This window comes from Rattus norvegicus, chromosome 6 (genome assembly GCF_036323735.1).
Source record: "Rattus norvegicus strain BN/NHsdMcwi chromosome 6, GRCr8, whole genome shotgun sequence".
In the NCBI taxonomy this organism is placed as follows: domain Eukaryota; kingdom Metazoa; phylum Chordata; class Mammalia; order Rodentia; family Muridae; genus Rattus; species Rattus norvegicus.
In genome coordinates, this window is record NC_086024.1 from 32,903,970 (window position 1) to 32,920,535 (window position 16,566).

The window sequence follows — 16,566 nt, forward strand, 5'->3', positions numbered from 1 at the left end:
TATGGTCTTTGTCATAACTGCTCAATGCTTGTTGGCGTGTGAAAACAGTCAGAAACAATGTGTAAACAAGCGGGCCCGGCTGGGTGCCAATAAAACTTTATGAAAGCAGACAGCAAACACGTTTGGCCCAGAGGCCAGCATGCCGACTCTTGATCTCCACCTAGTTAGGACTTGAACAGCATTTCTGTTTCTACTGTCACCAAGATACTTTCAGGCCCTTGAGCCGTAGAGGACTTTCCTTGAATGTCTGCCTTGGATACGTGGCTCACTCTCTCAGAAAGGCCTTTGTTTACCTACCTTTGAGACTCCTCGCTGGCTCACGTGGTGGGTTTGACCCCTTCCCCACGTGGTACTCTCCTCCCTACTTTGGTGGTCTCCACCGTCTCCGCTGCCTCCATTTTCACAACGGAGGTCCACAATTCTGACCTGTGTCCTCAGGAGACGCTAGGCTCATGTAGAATTCTTGCCGGCTCTGGGATTACCGTATGTATGTGTCATAGGACTTCAGTCAGGTTGAGTCTGAATTGGTGATTGCTCTGTGAAGGTGCTGTGGGAGGCATGAGAGGGGCCGCACTTCTCATAGACAGAGGAGCAAGTTGTGCCAATGGCTGTCAGTTGATATGCAGGCTGCCGTGTCGGGGTAAGGAACCACCCAGCCTGGCCTTTGTCTGCTGCCATACGGGCACTGGAGCCTCGGTGCAACGCTGTGTAGTTCCTGAGTGACATCCCTCACCAGGATCAGGGGTTTCTTTCCAGAAGCGTCTGAACTTGGCCTTGTAGGAGGAGTGCGCCATTTCCCGCCAACCCTGTGCTTCTCCTCACAGGAAAACCTTATGCTTTCCATCCTGCCAAAGCATGTGGCTGACGAGATGTTGAAGGACATGAAGAAAGATGAGAGTCAGAAGGACCAGCAGCAGTTCAACACCATGTACATGTACCGCCATGAGAATGTCAGGTGTGATGGCGGAGGGACCCTGGGCCCTGACAGCAGGATGGCCAGGGAGGCACACTGCTCCATGGGATCTATTGAGTAATGGGGGGCCTGGTTTTCCCAAGGACTAGAGGCAAGGCCACCCCACAACGTGCACCTCGGTTCCCCTGAACCAATGGGAGGAGCCATTGTAGTAGACAGCAGGGTGCAAATGTGCATCACCTGCCTGGGCTTACCGGCAGCTGAATAAATATCACCCAGAGAAGGGCACCTAGCCCTCTGAGGCTAAGGGTGGGAGGGAGTCAGAAGGGGTGGGGTAGTGGTCAGTAGGCAGGACCTTTGCAGAAGATAAGCTTCAGAGTCCAAGCCGTGTCAGGACCTCACTGCATCAGGGTTGAGTAAGACTGTTCCCTGCTGGCGGGATTGGTGGCGAGCTGCTGCCTGGAGTCTCACTGCCTATGCCCTCTCCTCCTGCAGCATCCTGTTTGCAGATATTGTGGGCTTTACCCAGCTGTCCTCTGCTTGCAGTGCCCAGGAGCTCGTGAAGCTACTCAACGAGCTCTTTGCCCGCTTTGACAAGCTGGCGGCCGTAAGTCCCAAACGTGCCCACTCCTGCTACTGTGGTCCGCAACCCTCTGCCCTGTCTCTGGCTCCCAAGCTTTCCCTACCTGGCCTTCCTCCACCTGTTGTGCCTTTCCTCCATGGCCAGGGGCCAGGAGCATAGCCCACGCTCTGCCCTTTCAGAAATACCACCAGCTGAGGATCAAGATCCTAGGCGACTGTTACTACTGCATCTGCGGCCTGCCTGACTACCGGGAGGACCACGCCGTGTGCTCCATCCTGATGGGGCTTGCCATGGTAGAGGCCATCTCGTAAGTGGGTCCCTCTGGGGGTGGGGGGAGGGACTGGCCAAATGTCCTGCACCATGGCTGATCTACTTGAGGCACGGAATGAGGTTCAGTTCTGGTCCTGAAATCCAGATGTGGCTTCCCCATAGCTAAGGGAAACAACAAAACTCCTCAGTCTCTAGGTCATGTGTCTCAGGTCTGGCTAGGGGAAGGGAAGCCCATGCATGAGCTGGAGGTTTAGGGTGGGGTGGGGTGAGAGGGCCGGGATGCCAGCATGGATTCTGTAACAGAAATTCACAATGCTGAGAGAACATGGAAGCCAGCACGCACTCTGGCTGTGTCCACAGCATGTAGAACACACCAGACACACACTCAGGGAAGCATTAACTTTATGAATGAATGAGGGATGGAAGAAATAGGAGGTTCTCTTGCGGAAGTCACCGTGTTCCCCATGCTTGTCCTCACTGAACCTGGGCCCTGGCCTCCATTAACCCCAGTGCAAGCCACTTGGCTCAGGCAGAAAGCCAGAGGGGACATGCTAGGTCCTCTCAGTCTGGAGGAGGAGTCCACCTGCGAGGAATTCCAAAGGCCACAGGGCACCTCACAATGCCAGGCCTGACCCAGCACCACCACTCTGTGCCTGGCAGGTACGTGCGGGAGAAGACCAAGACCGGAGTGGACATGCGTGTGGGGGTGCACACAGGCACTGTGCTAGGTGGCGTCCTGGGCCAGAAGCGCTGGCAGTATGATGTATGGTCTACCGATGTCACTGTGGCAAACAAGATGGAGGCTGGCGGCATCCCAGGGTGAGTACTCTTTCCAAGGGGGTAGATATAAGGGCCAAGGGAGTGGGGATCATCTCATCCACTCTCAGGGCTGTGGCCCTAATGAGGGACAAGGGGTCCAAAAAATCTCATTCCTCCCATGTTGTAGCTTTATTCTTGTTCCTATATTTAACACTGCCCAAAAACAACCTGTGGAAGAAAGGATTTATTTGGCTTATACTTCCAGTTTATCACTAAAGGGAAGTCAGAGAAGGAGCAGAGGCAGAAACCATGGAAGTTTACTAGCTCAATCTCTTCCTCCCTGGCAGTAGTTTTCTTGTACAGTTCAGAGCCTAGGAATGGTGCTGCCCACAGTGGGCTGGAAGCTGGCATCTGCCATGTCTCTGTAAAAGGAGACAGGTTTCGGATGCTGTAGGAGGTAGACAGAGATTCATGGAAGCTGGCTTCCAAGCCCAGGCCCTTGGATCATTAGTCAAGATAATTTCTTTCAGACATGGTTATAGGTCAATATGATCTGGGCAGTTCCTCAGTTAAAATTCCTTATTCCCGGGTGACTCTAGGTGGTGTGGAGTTGACCAAAAAACAAACAAAACTTAAGCAGCACACCTGCACACCCAGCTGTCTGGGAGAGTGCCCTCAGGTGCCTGTCTCTGGGCAGGATGCAGGAGGCCTGGCCTACCTTTCCTGCCTTTGGGGCCTTATTAGAGGCAGTTCCTGTTCTCTCCTTAGTGACTCTGAGGCTTTTAGTCCCTTTGGTAGGAGGGGAGACAAGGTAGAGAGAATCTAATTCTTGATGTCAGCACTCAGAGCTGGTATTCAAATTTGGTATCTCATTCGATACCTAAAAGATTTATTTCTATTATTTTCACATATGTGTAGGCATATGTATCTGTATGTGGGTGTGCATGCATGTTGTGTGGTACCTGCAGAGACCAGAGGCATCGGATCCTCTGGAGTTAGAGTTATAGATGGTTGTGAACTGCCAGATGCCGGTACTGGGAACCAAACCCAGGTCCTCTGGAAGAGGAGGAAGTGCTCTTAACCACTGAGCCATCTCTTTAGCCACTCATCTGATACTTAAAAACCAGGAAGGAAAATTTCGTTTCTGTTCTAAGAATTCGACAGCCTCTGGGACGGAAGCTCAGAGCACTGGGCACCACGTTGACCATACAGTTAGCCAACTGCAGGTCTGCTCCCCTGGTCCCTACTGCACATGCTCTGGAGTCATTCATCCCAGCAGCAGTCAGTGCTTGTGTGCCACTGTGTGTCTCTGGGGCAGGCAAGGGCTACCTCCGGAGCATGCTCAGAGCCTCTCTCTGTGCTGCAGGCGCGTGCACATTTCCCAGAGCACCATGGACTGCCTGAAAGGGGAGTTCGATGTCGAACCTGGTGATGGTGGCAGTCGCTGCGACTACCTAGATGAGAAGGGCATCGAAACCTACCTCATCATTGCCTCCAAGCCAGAGGTGAAGAAGACAGCTCAAAATGGCCTCAACGGCTCGGTGAGTCCTCTGTCCAACTCTAAGTGCAGCGAGGAGGAAAGAAGGGGATTTAGAAAAGAGCAGTTAGGTGCGGTGTGGTGGCGAGCTCCTGAAAGTCTAGCACACGGGAGGCTGAGGCAGGACTCCAAAGCCTGCCTAGGCCACACAGCAAGTTCAGGAACTTCTTAGGGTTATATAAGCAAGTTCAAGGCCAGCCTGGGCCTATGTAGCAGGATCCTGTGACAAAAAATACATTACGTTAATAGAGCGGTCATAGAAGGCTGGCTGGTGGTTGACACAAGAAGAAGAGCACAGCATGAGAAATGCTTGAGTCCCATGGCACTCAGTCTGGTGGTAGTTTCTTTCTGAAACCAGGTCTGGGGGACAACGGTGTCATGTGTGACAAGCTGGAGTTCACATGACAGTATGTCCTGAGACAGCAGCCAGAAGGGAGAGGCCACCACAAGCCTGGAAGTGGCTAAAGCTACAGTGGTGTTATGTGCACCAAGGGAGGGAGATGCAGTGAGCGGGGGCTGCAGAGGGGAGCCAGAGCCAAGGAAGGGTTTCCAGTGGAAATGAGAAGGAACAGAACAAAAGCAGTCTGGGGCCTGCCCCGGGCCTGGTCCCTGCACAGTGTCTGCCACAACCTCCCCCTGCTTACTCTGCTCCAGTAATGCTGGCCTCTTGGCTGTCACTTGCATCCTCAGGGCACAGCCTACTGCTAGCTGTTCATTTACCCTGTAATTCCCTTTCCTTTTTGATGTCCCTTCACATCTGTTCTGAAGTGCTGTCTTCACAGAGACACCCTCCTCCGATGACCCTCTTTATGACTGGATTCCCCCCAGCAACCCCCACGCCCTCTTTCTCCATCCCATTTTCTTTTGACTGCCTTTTCTTCCCTTACCTATTTTGCTATTGTCTGCCCTTCCTCTTGAGAATGTGGGTTAGGAGAAGTCAGGGCTCAACAGACACTTATGAACTGGGCGAGCAAACTGTTTCCCTTGACAGAGTCTGGCTTGCTCCATCAAGGGCAAACACTGACCTGAGGTTTACAGCGGTTACTCGCTTGACAAGGCCCCCACCCAAGAGATCTCAGGGCACTGCCGTGGAGTCGGTGTCTTAGCAATAGGAGTTGGAGCACCTGGGTCCTCTCTCTGTTTCGAAAACTGTTCTTAGTAGCAATGGTTACTAGAAATGACAGGATTTAAAACATGGACGTTATAGAGGACAAACTGATGAAATTTCTTTGTCAGCAAGACTTCCATAAATGTAGAAGGAAGTTTCTAGAACAATAGAACAGTCACAGGCTGGGGCAGTTAGGAGGTTATGTTTCACGGTCCTGAGGAGCACTCTTTTCTGTGGCAGGCCCTGCCAAACGGAGCACCGGCATCCAAGCCCAGCTCCCCTGCCCTTATTGAGACCAAGGAGCCCAATGGGAGTGCCCATGCCAGCGGCTCCACATCAGAGGAGGCTGAAGAACAGGAGGCCCAGGTGGGTGTGGAGTCCGCAGGAATGGGGACGGATGGGCTGCTGCAGCGGGAGCCCATGCTGTGAGGATGCAGTTACAGGGGAGAAGGGAGGATAAGGTCCCCAGAGGCACTCCCCTGAAGCATCTTCTCGCTGGTGTGGCCTAGGCGTGTAGGCTCATGCTCTGTGAGGATTCTAGGATGGGAACGTATTTGCGAGTGAGAGTTTGTATCAAGCCACGCCCTTCTCATAAACCCATGAGTTTCATGCATCGAAGACCTGGAAGTAAGGGCTGCCATGTTGCCCCAAGGGATAAGGAGACAACCCAGAATTTCCCTTTACTAAGAAACTTGTCGAACGTGCCCACTGATGAAGGCGACATCTGCCTTAAAGTCCCTGTGGCTGGAAGCTGGCATCTGCCATGTCTCTGTGAACGGAGACAGGTTTCGGATGCTGTAGGAGGTAGACAGAGATTCATGGAAGCTGGCTTTTCTTTGCACATCCATCCGACTGCTTCTCTTGACAATAATTTTCTTGGGGCTGGAGAGATGGCTCAGTGGTTTTGAGCACTGGCTGCTCTTCCAGAGGATGTGGGTTCAAATCCCAGCACCCACATGGCGGCTCACACCTGTCTGTAACTCCAGTTCAGAAGCTTCTGACACCTTCCACAGACATACATACAGGCAAAACACCAATGCACATAAAATAAAAGCAAAGAGATTTTTGTTTTTGATAGGAAGTGGACTCATAAACTATGGAGCTTGCCTCAGACGTGGCTCTAGAGGCCGGTGAGTCTTCAGCCCTACCCGTTAGTGGGTGTCATACACATCTAGCTCACACTCCATGAAAGAGACTCTTGGTGCCAGAGCAGGCCACCCACAATGTTTTTTGGGAGGAAAAAAATTAGGGACCAAGTAAGCTGGGCCTCAAACCAGGAATCTCAGCTCTGCCTTCAAATGCCCTTCAGACTTGCACAGCCTTGATGGGTCTGAGCAGTCACCCCTTGGGCTGATGGCTGTAAGACTTCTGTTTTGGACCTTTTTCTGATGGGGCATAAAGTGGTGGTGGATGCCCGCTCTGCCAGCCCTTTCTCATTAGACCACTAGCGACTGATAATCTTGAGCCCTGAGACTGGGATTACAGGATCCCAAGGTCATCCGTATGTAAGGCTTCTTGTGAGAAGAGGGGCGACAGGCCCATCCGAGACCGGTTCCCCAAGGCACCTGCATCAGTGGACAGCTCCCATAGAGCTTCCCAGGGAGACAGTGGCCGGGTGGAACCAGGGAAAGGGTTTGGTCCTCAGGAGTGTGACCCTTCGTTCCCTCCCCTTCACTAGTCTTCCCCACACCCGACCCCACCTGTCCCATCTGCCCCACTGACTCTGCCTCCCTGGCTTACAGGCTGACAACCCCTCGTTCCCCAACCCCCGCCGCAGGCTGCGCCTCCAGGACCTGGCAGACCGTGTGGTGGACGCCTCTGAGGATGAGCACGAACTGAACCAGCTTCTTAACGAGGCCCTGCTGGAGCGGGAGTCCGCCCAGGTGTAAGTGGCTACTGCTGAGGCCCCAGCTGCCAACCCTCACTGGCCCTTACTCAGTGCAGGGAATAGTATCTGAAACAGGGCCCCGTCCCAGCAATCATGGTAGGCCTGTCATGTGGGTCACAGGGCTTGTTTCCGTGGCAGGGTAAAGAAGAGAAACACATTCCTCCTAACGATGAGGTTCATGGACCCAGAGATGGAAACACGCTACTCGGTGGAGAAGGAGAAGCAGAGTGGGGCTGCCTTCAGCTGTTCCTGTGTGGTCCTTTTCTGCACGGCCATGGTGGAGATACTTATCGACCCCTGGTGAGGAGGTACAGGGTGGGGCTGACAGGCCAGGAGAAGGGGGATCAGGGAATGGGTGGCAGCAGTATAAGGGGCGGGGGCCTCTGACCTTGTTTGGGTTCCTGGTTTCTTTCCCTGACCCCCACCTGGATTCCACGGCAACATCAACCCCGGAACGAGATCTCAGCCGGGGCAGGAAGGCTGGTGACAGGCCCATCCAAGAGGATGGAGACATGGTTAGATGGCTGCTACAGAGTTCTAGGGAGAAGAGTGGGGATGTCGCCAAATCTTTAGTCAGAGTCACGTTGACTCTCAGCTCATCTTTGTAAATCTAGATTCTAGGCTCTAGACACAAACTGACGTCAGTGGCATTTCCTCTGGGGTAAGACACGGTATTCCAGAGTCAGCTCAGGTGTGGAAGTCCTACCTGAAGGTTAATGATCACCTTCCTGGCCTCAAGGGACAAGTGGGCATCTCCCCTCTGCACGAGTCTTTCATGCACAGATCCTGGAGCCCTGCTTGGGGTATTTGGAACCCTTGGTACCTGGCTGCCATCTGAGGTTCTGTAGGCAGGACAGTGGCAGGTCCCCGAAGGCACCATGAGTGCCCGCTTGTTCATCTGCCAAGTAAGGACACCCGCCCTGCATGACTCTCAAGACTGTTGTGAAATTAGAGCCGTTCAGTTTATAAACGCTGAGTTGGGTCTGGGGACGTAGCAGTTCTTGTGAAGCTTATGTCTCATGGGGAGTGGGGCGGTGATGGGGGAAGGCATGAACAGGTAAACAGGAAAGTCTGTGTGTGGTGGTGATGAATGTGGGTAAAGAGAAGAAGGGTAAAAGGGGGTGCGGCAGGGTTGTAGGTTTCTGTAGGATGGTCAGAGCAGGGCTCGCCGACAAGGTGGTATTTTACAGTCCTGAAGGGCTGGGGAGTGAGTCAAGGGATGCTCGTCTCAGGCAGGCATGGAGGGAGGCAGCAGTGGGCCAAGCCTCTCAAGGCATAGTGGGGGGACAGTGCTGGGAGCTGGGGTGGTATGGACAATGACAGGAGTCAGGGTAGGGAGCCGGGCACAGTTCATGCTTTTGGGTGCAGAGGCTGGCAGAAAGATTCAAGGTGGGTACAGATTTGAGAAGGGAACCCTCTGAGTGTGTCAGAACAGGTTAGCGTGCAGGAGTGGAAGCTGAGGCCAGGCAGGGTTACAGAAGGTGAGGATGAGGGGCTGCACTCGAGTTTTATTGATGGCTGGATGACTGGATTTTGAAGACCGTGATGGCACGAGTCACTGGCTGGTTTGCTATGGGGTATGAAAGGGCAGAGTCAAGGACATCCCCAGAGCCTCTTCATTTGAGCAAAGGGCATTAGCCACGTAGAGAATATAGGAGAGGGAGCCTTAGAGCAGGAGAGGTCTAGAGTGAGCTGCCCGTGTGGCACTGCCCATGAGGCAGCTGAGTTAGTCTGGGGCTCAGGGCGAGGCTAGAGGAAACCTGAGCGCCACCCACATAACGCACACTCGGGAGCGTGAGGCTCACTGAGATCACGAAGGGGGAGTGAGTGGAAAGAGAAGCCCTTAAGGCCTGTATGTGGTGACAAAACCAGACACCAAAGAGATCCCCCAAACCAAGTGAGATGTAAGAGGCGACCCCGAGTTTGATACTAGATTGGCAACCTAAGCTTCTGGGATCTCTTGGCAACAGTATTCTCCGTGGAGGGATGAGATATAAGGAGGATCTGGAGCAGATGGATTTCCCAGAGCGGAGGGAAGAAGTGGATGTGGAAAACCTCATTCCGTGTGCAGTGTTCGGTCAGAGGTCACACTTCCCCAGCTCTCGGCACTTCTGAGTTCTGCTCTGTACTGTTCTCACCCCAGCTACAGGGCTGCTGCTCGTTCCTAAGAACCCTTTCCCAGGCTATTACTGGGCTATTTTCAGGGCATCTGTGACCCTCCTCACCTCTGGAAAAGTCCCAGCGGACACTTAGCAGCTCGAGGGTGGCATTCCCAGGCCCTTTGTTGGCATTCCTCTCTGCCAGGGCCTGCCATTCTTGTTCTGCTAAGATAATAACAGCAGTTCCCTGGTGTCAAAGAGAAGATGCCAGTCATAAGCTTATGCTCAGCTGACCACTGTACTACCCAGTCCCCTTCTCTCTGCCATAGGTTGATGACAAACTACGTGACCTTCGTGGTTGGAGAGGTTCTGCTCTTGATCCTGACCATCTGTTCGATGGCTGCCATCTTCCCCAGGGTAAGAGGCACTCCCCAGTTGAGCCTGGAACCTTCTAGTCCCTAGAGTAGTACTCTGTGTAAATGATAGGATTTGGGCTTCTGGTCAAGTCCTGATAGACTTGTCTGTGGGGGTCATTTAGGCATCCATCCATCCATCCATCCATCCATCCATCCATCCATCCATCCATCCTCCTCCCCCATTCATCCCTTATGTGACGTGGTATCTTGAGGACCATGACTAAACATATATAAGTCAATAAAGCACAATCCAACTGGAAGATGGGTTGACTTCAACTGTGTGAAAGACCTTAAAAGCCAGCTTGAGAGTTCTGTGAGCACTTGTGTGCCAGGAAGTTTTTGATTAGAACGACAAGGGAAAAGCAGTCTTAGAAAATCAGTCTAACAGTGTCTAACAGGCCACTTGCCAGGTGACCTGGTGTACTGATGCAGAAAAGGAAGAGGGAGGCAGCTAGGCAGATGGCTATCCCTGAATGCTGCTCCTTGCCCTGGCCTCACTTCTGGGGGCTGCCCACATATTCTGGATGTGTCTGCCTAACCAGGAGCTATGACCTGAAGGCCTAGGGCTATACTGCCTCAAGGACTGTCAGTTTTGGGGGCCCATAGGCAAAGCATGGCCTTTTAGGTTTCTAGAACCAGAGCATGGGAACAGCCATGAGCAGTCGTCCCTTCAAGACATACAGGTGGAGGCTCAACCCCCTTGAAATCACTCTTGTTTGTTCTCCTAGGCATTTCCTAAGAAGCTCGTGGCCTTCTCATCTTGGATTGACCGGACCCGCTGGGCCAGAAATACCTGGGCCATGTTAGCCATCTTCATTCTGGTTATGGCCAATGTTGTGGACATGGTGAGCTTTTGCTTCTTTGCTGAAGTGGGGCTAAACCCAGGGGAGAGGGGCTGTACTCTGTCAGCTTGCTAGTCCATTCCTCTGTCAGCATATATTTCAGGCAGATAAATCTGACACAGGACATCCCAGTGAGGTGGAGAGGGTCTTCAGAGAACTTCCAAGACTGACTGAGTTCTTCGTAGCCCCTTCCCTCCCACCATCCAGTGTCCCCAGTCCTCAGCTAGGTGCACCAACATCTGTGGTTTCACCTGAAGGGATTAAAGTTCAGAAAGGTTTGTTTGTTTGCTTTAGGTCACATAGTAACAGTGAAAAATTGAAGCAGTTTTAGAAGCTGGGAGATAACTCAATTGGTAACCAGCTTGGGACCCAAGTTTCATCCCCAGAATGCATGTGGAAAAGGCCTGGTGTGGTGGTGTATGCTTATAGTCTCGGTGATGGGAGGCAAGACACTAGTCTCTGGGATCACTGGCCAGCCAATTTATTTATTGACTTGTACTGGGCCAGTGGGAGACCTCGTCTCAAAAACAGAAAAGGAAAAACAAAAAGCAGATGCCACTGATGGAATGACACAGGACTGTTCTAGCTTCCAAAAGTACACGCATCTTGTATATGTATATGCACACACCTGAGATGTCTTCCTCAACCACAAGGTGTACGATACAAGCACTCATGAGCTGTGTTCCTGGAAGCATAGCCAGTGTCGGGATCCACTGGGCTGAGGTGGGCCCGTTTTATCAGGGATCGTCCCACATTCCTAGGTGGCCGAGCAGGAACAGCCTCACAGAGCCTGGGAGATCTCTGGGGAGGCCATCTTCTGTTCTGCTCAGTTTGTGGAGAGCTAGGGTTCCAAGAGAGGGCAGCCGGATGCTCTGTGAGGGACAGGGGACAGGAAAGGTCACTGTTCCCACCAGTCGATACATTCTGTTCTAATTTGGGCATACTGAATGTACTCTCCTAAGTCCTCTTAAGAATGTTGTATAACATTCTTGTAATTTAACAACTTAAGCCTAGAGCCTTACTTTGGAAGCACTAGAAGCGGGAACTGCAGGGCTATAACTGGACAGCTACCTGGTCAAGAAGTGAGAGCTCCAGAGTGCAGGACGTCTGTGGGCTGCATGGTGTCCACCATGTAGAATGACGCCCATGATCCCATGAGACATACGAAGTTGATATCCAGGTCCAAGGACCTGGGATGGGTGCACAGGGATCCCGCACGTCCTGGCATTGCATGCCAAGTCCTTACCCAAAGCTAGGCGAGCTGCAGGCTATCTAGAAAGGCTTAGTTAGCTCGAGGACACACTTTCTGTTGATGGTGAACAGTATTAGTGCAACCAATGAACAGACTCCACAAGGTAAGGGTGCCTTGTTGGCAGAATAGCTGTCACCCCAGAGATTCTGAATGGCCACACAGCCTCTCTTGCAGTGAGTGTGATAGGAAAAGCATGTTGGACCAGGAGCCAGGAGCTCTGGTTCCAGGGTCTCCTATCACCACTTGCTAACCGTCGGAGGGATTTCTGTAGAATAGGAGCAGTGACACGCTCTTCGCAGCAGTCACTAATGTGTAAGCTCACTCTCTGTTAGACTTCCCGTCTCTCTGAGGGCACTGTGGAGAGAGCTAGCTGATCGTCGTGGTGGCCGAGAAACCCCTCTGATCTTTTACCCCTCCCCTCCCCATTGTCCTGGCCTCCAGCTGAGCTGTCTCCAGTACTACATGGGACCTTACAACGTGACAACCGGGATAGAGCTGGACGGTGGCTGTATGGAGAACCCCAAGTACTACAACTATGTTGCTGTGCTGTCCCTCATCGCCACCATCATGCTGGTGCAGGTCAGCCACATGGTGAAGCTGACACTCATGCTGCTCGTCACAGGCGCCGTGACTGCCATCAACCTGTATGCCTGGTGTCCTGTCTTTGATGAATACGACCACAAACGCTTTCAGGAAAAGGAGTAAGATGAAGCCTGATTGAGGGTGTGCATGGCCTCTTTCCTCTCACGTGCCCCACCCCATCCCTGACTCAGGTTCATCAGAGAAGTAAGGAGTCATGAAAATTCAGGGCTTCTCACAGACACGCACAGCTTGTTGGGAGTGGTCCTTTCCATCTCACCGAGTAGATGTGGGACACCTCAGTGTCTGGCTGGGGTATCAGCCTCTTATGTCCAGCTATGGCCTGAATGCGCTATTATCTTCTCAACAGCTCTCCTATGGTGGCCTTAGAGAAGATGCAGGTACTTTCCACCCCTGGGCTCAATGGCACTGACAGGTAAGAGTCATTACATTTCCCCCTTGTCTGCTTCATAGCCCTGGCCAGAGACAGCAACTGTAACACGGTTGCCGGTGTATCAGTTAAAGCGGTTGCGTATTTCTATGGGTTAGCTAGGCAGAGGCTATGCTCCGTGTGGACCTGGCCATCTGGGTTCCTCTTACATCAGAGACAGAGGAGCAGAGAGCAGAAATGTGTGTGCAGATGAGAGGGCACAGAGGCTGGAGCTGAAAAGACTCAAGTGGGTGGCAGCTGCAGTCAGCAGGCCAGCAGGATACACACAGGCAGGGAGGCGAAGAAAGAGGGCTAAGTTGGAATGAAGGTGGTTAGCCCTCCCCTCAGGAATCCACCTAGATCAGCTTTCCTGGGCTGTCTTCCCCACGAATATTCCCTAATGTTTGCATACTAAAGTTTTAGATCAGACCCTGAGGTGAGGTTTTTGTTTTTGTTTTTTAAAGACAGTACTAGTAGAGGAAGAGTCGGAGAGTTGAATGTGCCCTTCATAAAATAAGTCTAAATGGCTAGACAGTGGTGGTGCACATCTTTAATTCCAGCACTCGAGAGGTGAATCTCTGTGAGTTCAAGGCTGGCCTGGACTACAGAGTGAATTTCAGGGGGAAAAAAAGTCTTAAATGGACACCAGTGAAGGGCATTTAGACAAGCAAAATAAAACCCAAACACAATTAAAGCCATAAGAAACTGTCACTATACCCCTACCAATTTGGCAAAATTTTCAAGCTGTTATTAAGTTCAGTGTAACCTCATACACTCTTGGTGGTGGTAAACATTGTTATAGCCATTTAGATTTGGTTAGGAATAGACCTGGGGGGGGGGGGTTGGAGACACACTCATTTGGTAGAAAGCTTGCTTTAGCATGGACAAAGTCTTGGGTTCCCAACACTGCATAAACTAGAAATGGTGGTGTGTACCTACAATGGAAGCAGGAGGTCAATAGTTCAAGGCCAGCCTGAGACACATGAGATCCTATCTCAAACAAAAATCTAAAACCCATAGCCCAGAAACTCCACTTCTATACCCATCTTAGAAAAGAACATACATACATACATACATACATACTCACTCCAAGGTAGTTGTACAAGAATATCCCTAGTATCATCATCCATAATACAAAGCCCAAATGACACCAGCATAACAGATACTCTTCATGCAGCAGAGTATACAGTGACAGAAGGTAGCTGTAGGGCCACACCAAACTATGGCTAAAGTTAGAAAGACACCATAGCAAAACTGCAGCCTGGTCCCACCACTGGGGAGTCTCTTTCTTCTTCAAAATCAGGATAGCTACAGCTTGGATGTGTCGGGTGCTGCAGCTGAGTCTGAGGAGCAGCCCAATGTGAACGGCCTGCAGCCGGGGAAGCTGGGGCTGCTGCTGATTCCAACTCCAGTACCCCAGTCACATGCCGGGGAGGGGAGGGGAGGGCAGCCTGGACTGAGGAACTGATGCCAGGGCGGGGGCGGGGGCGCTTCTGAAGGGATAGCTAACAGCACAGCCCTGTTGGAGGGTGGCAAAGGGACACTTCATGCTCTTGTCTATCCAGCAGGCTGCCCCTGGTGCCTTCCAAGTACTCGATGACTGTGATGATGTTCGTTATGATGCTGAGCTTTTACTACTTCTCACGCCACGTGAGTGCCACACCCGCTTCCGTGCTAAGGGCCTCCTAGCCAGCAATCTTAGAGCTCAGAAGCACAGGCACCTACGAAAAGCAGCTCCTTCACCTAACACGACAGTGGATGCACAGCTCTGCTGTGTCCTGGGTTCTTCTTCTGCCCTCCTCCAGGATGTGCAGTGTTCCCTAGGCAGGGCTCAAGGCCTCTGCACTCACCCTGGCATGGGTGGTCACTGCCGCACTAGCATTGGAGCCAGAGAGAAAGGGAAAGGCCCCAATGAAATTCTGTTCAGTAAAGATGAAGATACAAGGACAGTTAGCTTGGATGCCCCCAAGTGGTTTGCCAGGAAAGTACAGCCTCCCCAAGGCACTTCACAAATGGATCTGCTAGAGATGGGGATGCCTCTTGGTTCTGGCAGAGCCTTCTCTGTCCCCCTACCCCCACGCCCCTGGCCCCCAACCCCGGACCTGCAACTAAGTTCAAAGTCTTCTTGGAGCTCCACTGTATCAAGAGAACCAGGTCCTCAGTACAAATGTGGGATAACATTTTGATTAGGTGACTCCTCTCAGCTCGCCTGTCATTTAGCGATCTCCTTCCAGTGTTAGCACACGATACTCAATACCCCGTTCCAGATCTTTCCATTGGATGGCTTTCGAGCACTCATCTCACCTAACCTGTGCCTGTAGGTGGAGAAACTGGCCCGGACACTGTTCTTGTGGAAGATTGAGGTCCATGACCAGAAAGAACGTGTGTACGAGATGCGCCGGTGGAACGAGGCCTTGGTCACCAACATGTTGCCAGAGCATGTTGCACGCCATTTCCTGGGCTCCAAGAAGAGAGATGAGGTAAGAGGATGTCAGGTGGAGCTTATGCTTTCTGCCAAGGAGCACCCGCTATCAAAGGCCTTTTATAACTGGGGTTGAAGTCCAAGTATGGCTGGACCTAACCAGAAACATCAACAAGAGGTAGTCCCAGGGTGTCTTCTACAGAGCCTTGCTGAACCAGAGTGCCCCTTCTGCCAATAAGACCTTCTCAAACCAAGGTGGTTGGCCATTTTACTGACCTTCCCTGGAGGCTTCTGTCGCTGGGATGAAGCACCACGACCATAAGCAACTTACTTACACTTCCAGGCAAACAGTCCATCACTGAGGGAAGGCAGGAAGGGACAGATGCAGAGGCCATGGAGGATGCTCCTCATTCTAATCATTCAAAGTTGGGTTCAATAGTTGAGTGCACACATCATGTGTGAGGACAACAGAAGACCCCTTAGTACACCATCCTACCAGGCAGCCATCCCTCGAGAGCTTGGGCCCTGCTCTGCGTGTGGTTTATGTATGTGTATGCATGTGTCCACATGGAGGCTGGAGGATGACACACTGGTGCTTTTCTTTACTGCTTGTCCCCAGTATGTGGAGGGAGTGTCTCTTGCAGAAGCCAGGGCTGCTAGTCTGACTAGCCGGCTGGCCTCCACCTCAGTGCACTCAACTCTGGCCCTTATGTTTGTGCAGCAGTGCTGCACCCCAGCTCAGTCCTGCCTCTTTTTAGGAGCTGTACAGCCAGTCTTATGACGAGATTGGAGTCATGTTTGCCTCCTTGCCCAACTTTGCCGACTTCTACACTGAGGAGAGCATCAATAATGGTGGCATCGAGTGTCTACGCTTCCTCAATGAGATCATCTCTGATTTTGACTCTGTGAGTGTCCTCCAATCCGAGCTAGCTCCTTTTATATCACATCCCAAGACAAGTTCTCCACATTTCCCACATGAGTCTTTGACACTAACTGGGCTTCTGCAGACATCCAGAACCCATGAGTCTGAAGGCTATGGCAGGGTCCTGGGATGGCCCTGGAAAAGTTCGTGTGATTAAGGATCATCTTCTCTCTTACCTCTGACTGGATACTTTTCCTTAGGACGTTGGCCACTTAAGGAGACTTAACTTAGTGTTAAGTTATGGTAACTGAGGCTGAGGTTTATGTGCCAAGGTAGCATGGAATGAACAAAGCCACTGCAGGAGAGTGTCCCTTAGGTGCATTGTTGATCCTTGAAAACAGGCAAATTTGATAACAAACTCAATCCTCTTCCTTAGTTCTACTAATTCTGTCCGCAGCTCCTGGACAATCCCAAATTCCGGGTCATCACCAAGATCAAAACCATCGGCAGCACCTATATGGCAGCTTCTGGAGTCACACCAGATGTCAACACCAATGGCTTTACAAGCTCCAGCAAGGTAATTCTTTAACTAGCAAAGTAACCCAG

At 51.8% G+C, this 16,566-nt stretch overlaps 1 protein-coding gene across 7 annotated transcripts in view; it reads left to right on the forward strand.

The window, feature by feature from the left end:
- The window catches only part of Adcy3 (adenylate cyclase 3), a 103,573-nt gene that overhangs the window by 84,368 nt on the left and 2,639 nt on the right, over positions 1-16,566 (forward strand). For 5 of the 7 annotated variants that reach the window (XM_039112876.2, NM_130779.2, XM_006239847.5 and 2 more), the window contains exons 4-19: positions 825-955; positions 1,409-1,520; positions 1,676-1,803; positions 2,427-2,585; positions 3,892-4,066; positions 5,411-5,536; positions 6,913-7,055; positions 7,197-7,358; positions 9,487-9,574; positions 10,302-10,418; positions 12,109-12,368; positions 12,617-12,682; positions 14,242-14,326; positions 14,998-15,156; positions 15,857-16,003; positions 16,418-16,537. In XM_039112876.2, coding sequence (XP_038968804.1) covers positions 825-955; positions 1,409-1,520; positions 1,676-1,803; positions 2,427-2,585; positions 3,892-4,066; positions 5,411-5,536; positions 6,913-7,055; positions 7,197-7,358; positions 9,487-9,574; positions 10,302-10,418; positions 12,109-12,368; positions 12,617-12,682; positions 14,242-14,326; positions 14,998-15,156; positions 15,857-16,003; positions 16,418-16,537 — 2,178 coding nt within the window. The remainder of the gene's footprint in view (positions 1-824; positions 956-1,408; positions 1,521-1,675; positions 1,804-2,426; positions 2,586-3,891; positions 4,067-5,410; positions 5,537-6,912; positions 7,056-7,196; positions 7,359-9,486; positions 9,575-10,301; positions 10,419-12,108; positions 12,369-12,616; positions 12,683-14,241; positions 14,327-14,997; positions 15,157-15,856; positions 16,004-16,417; positions 16,538-16,566) is intronic. The other 2 variants (XM_063262445.1, XM_006239850.5) reach the window with 1 other exon arrangement.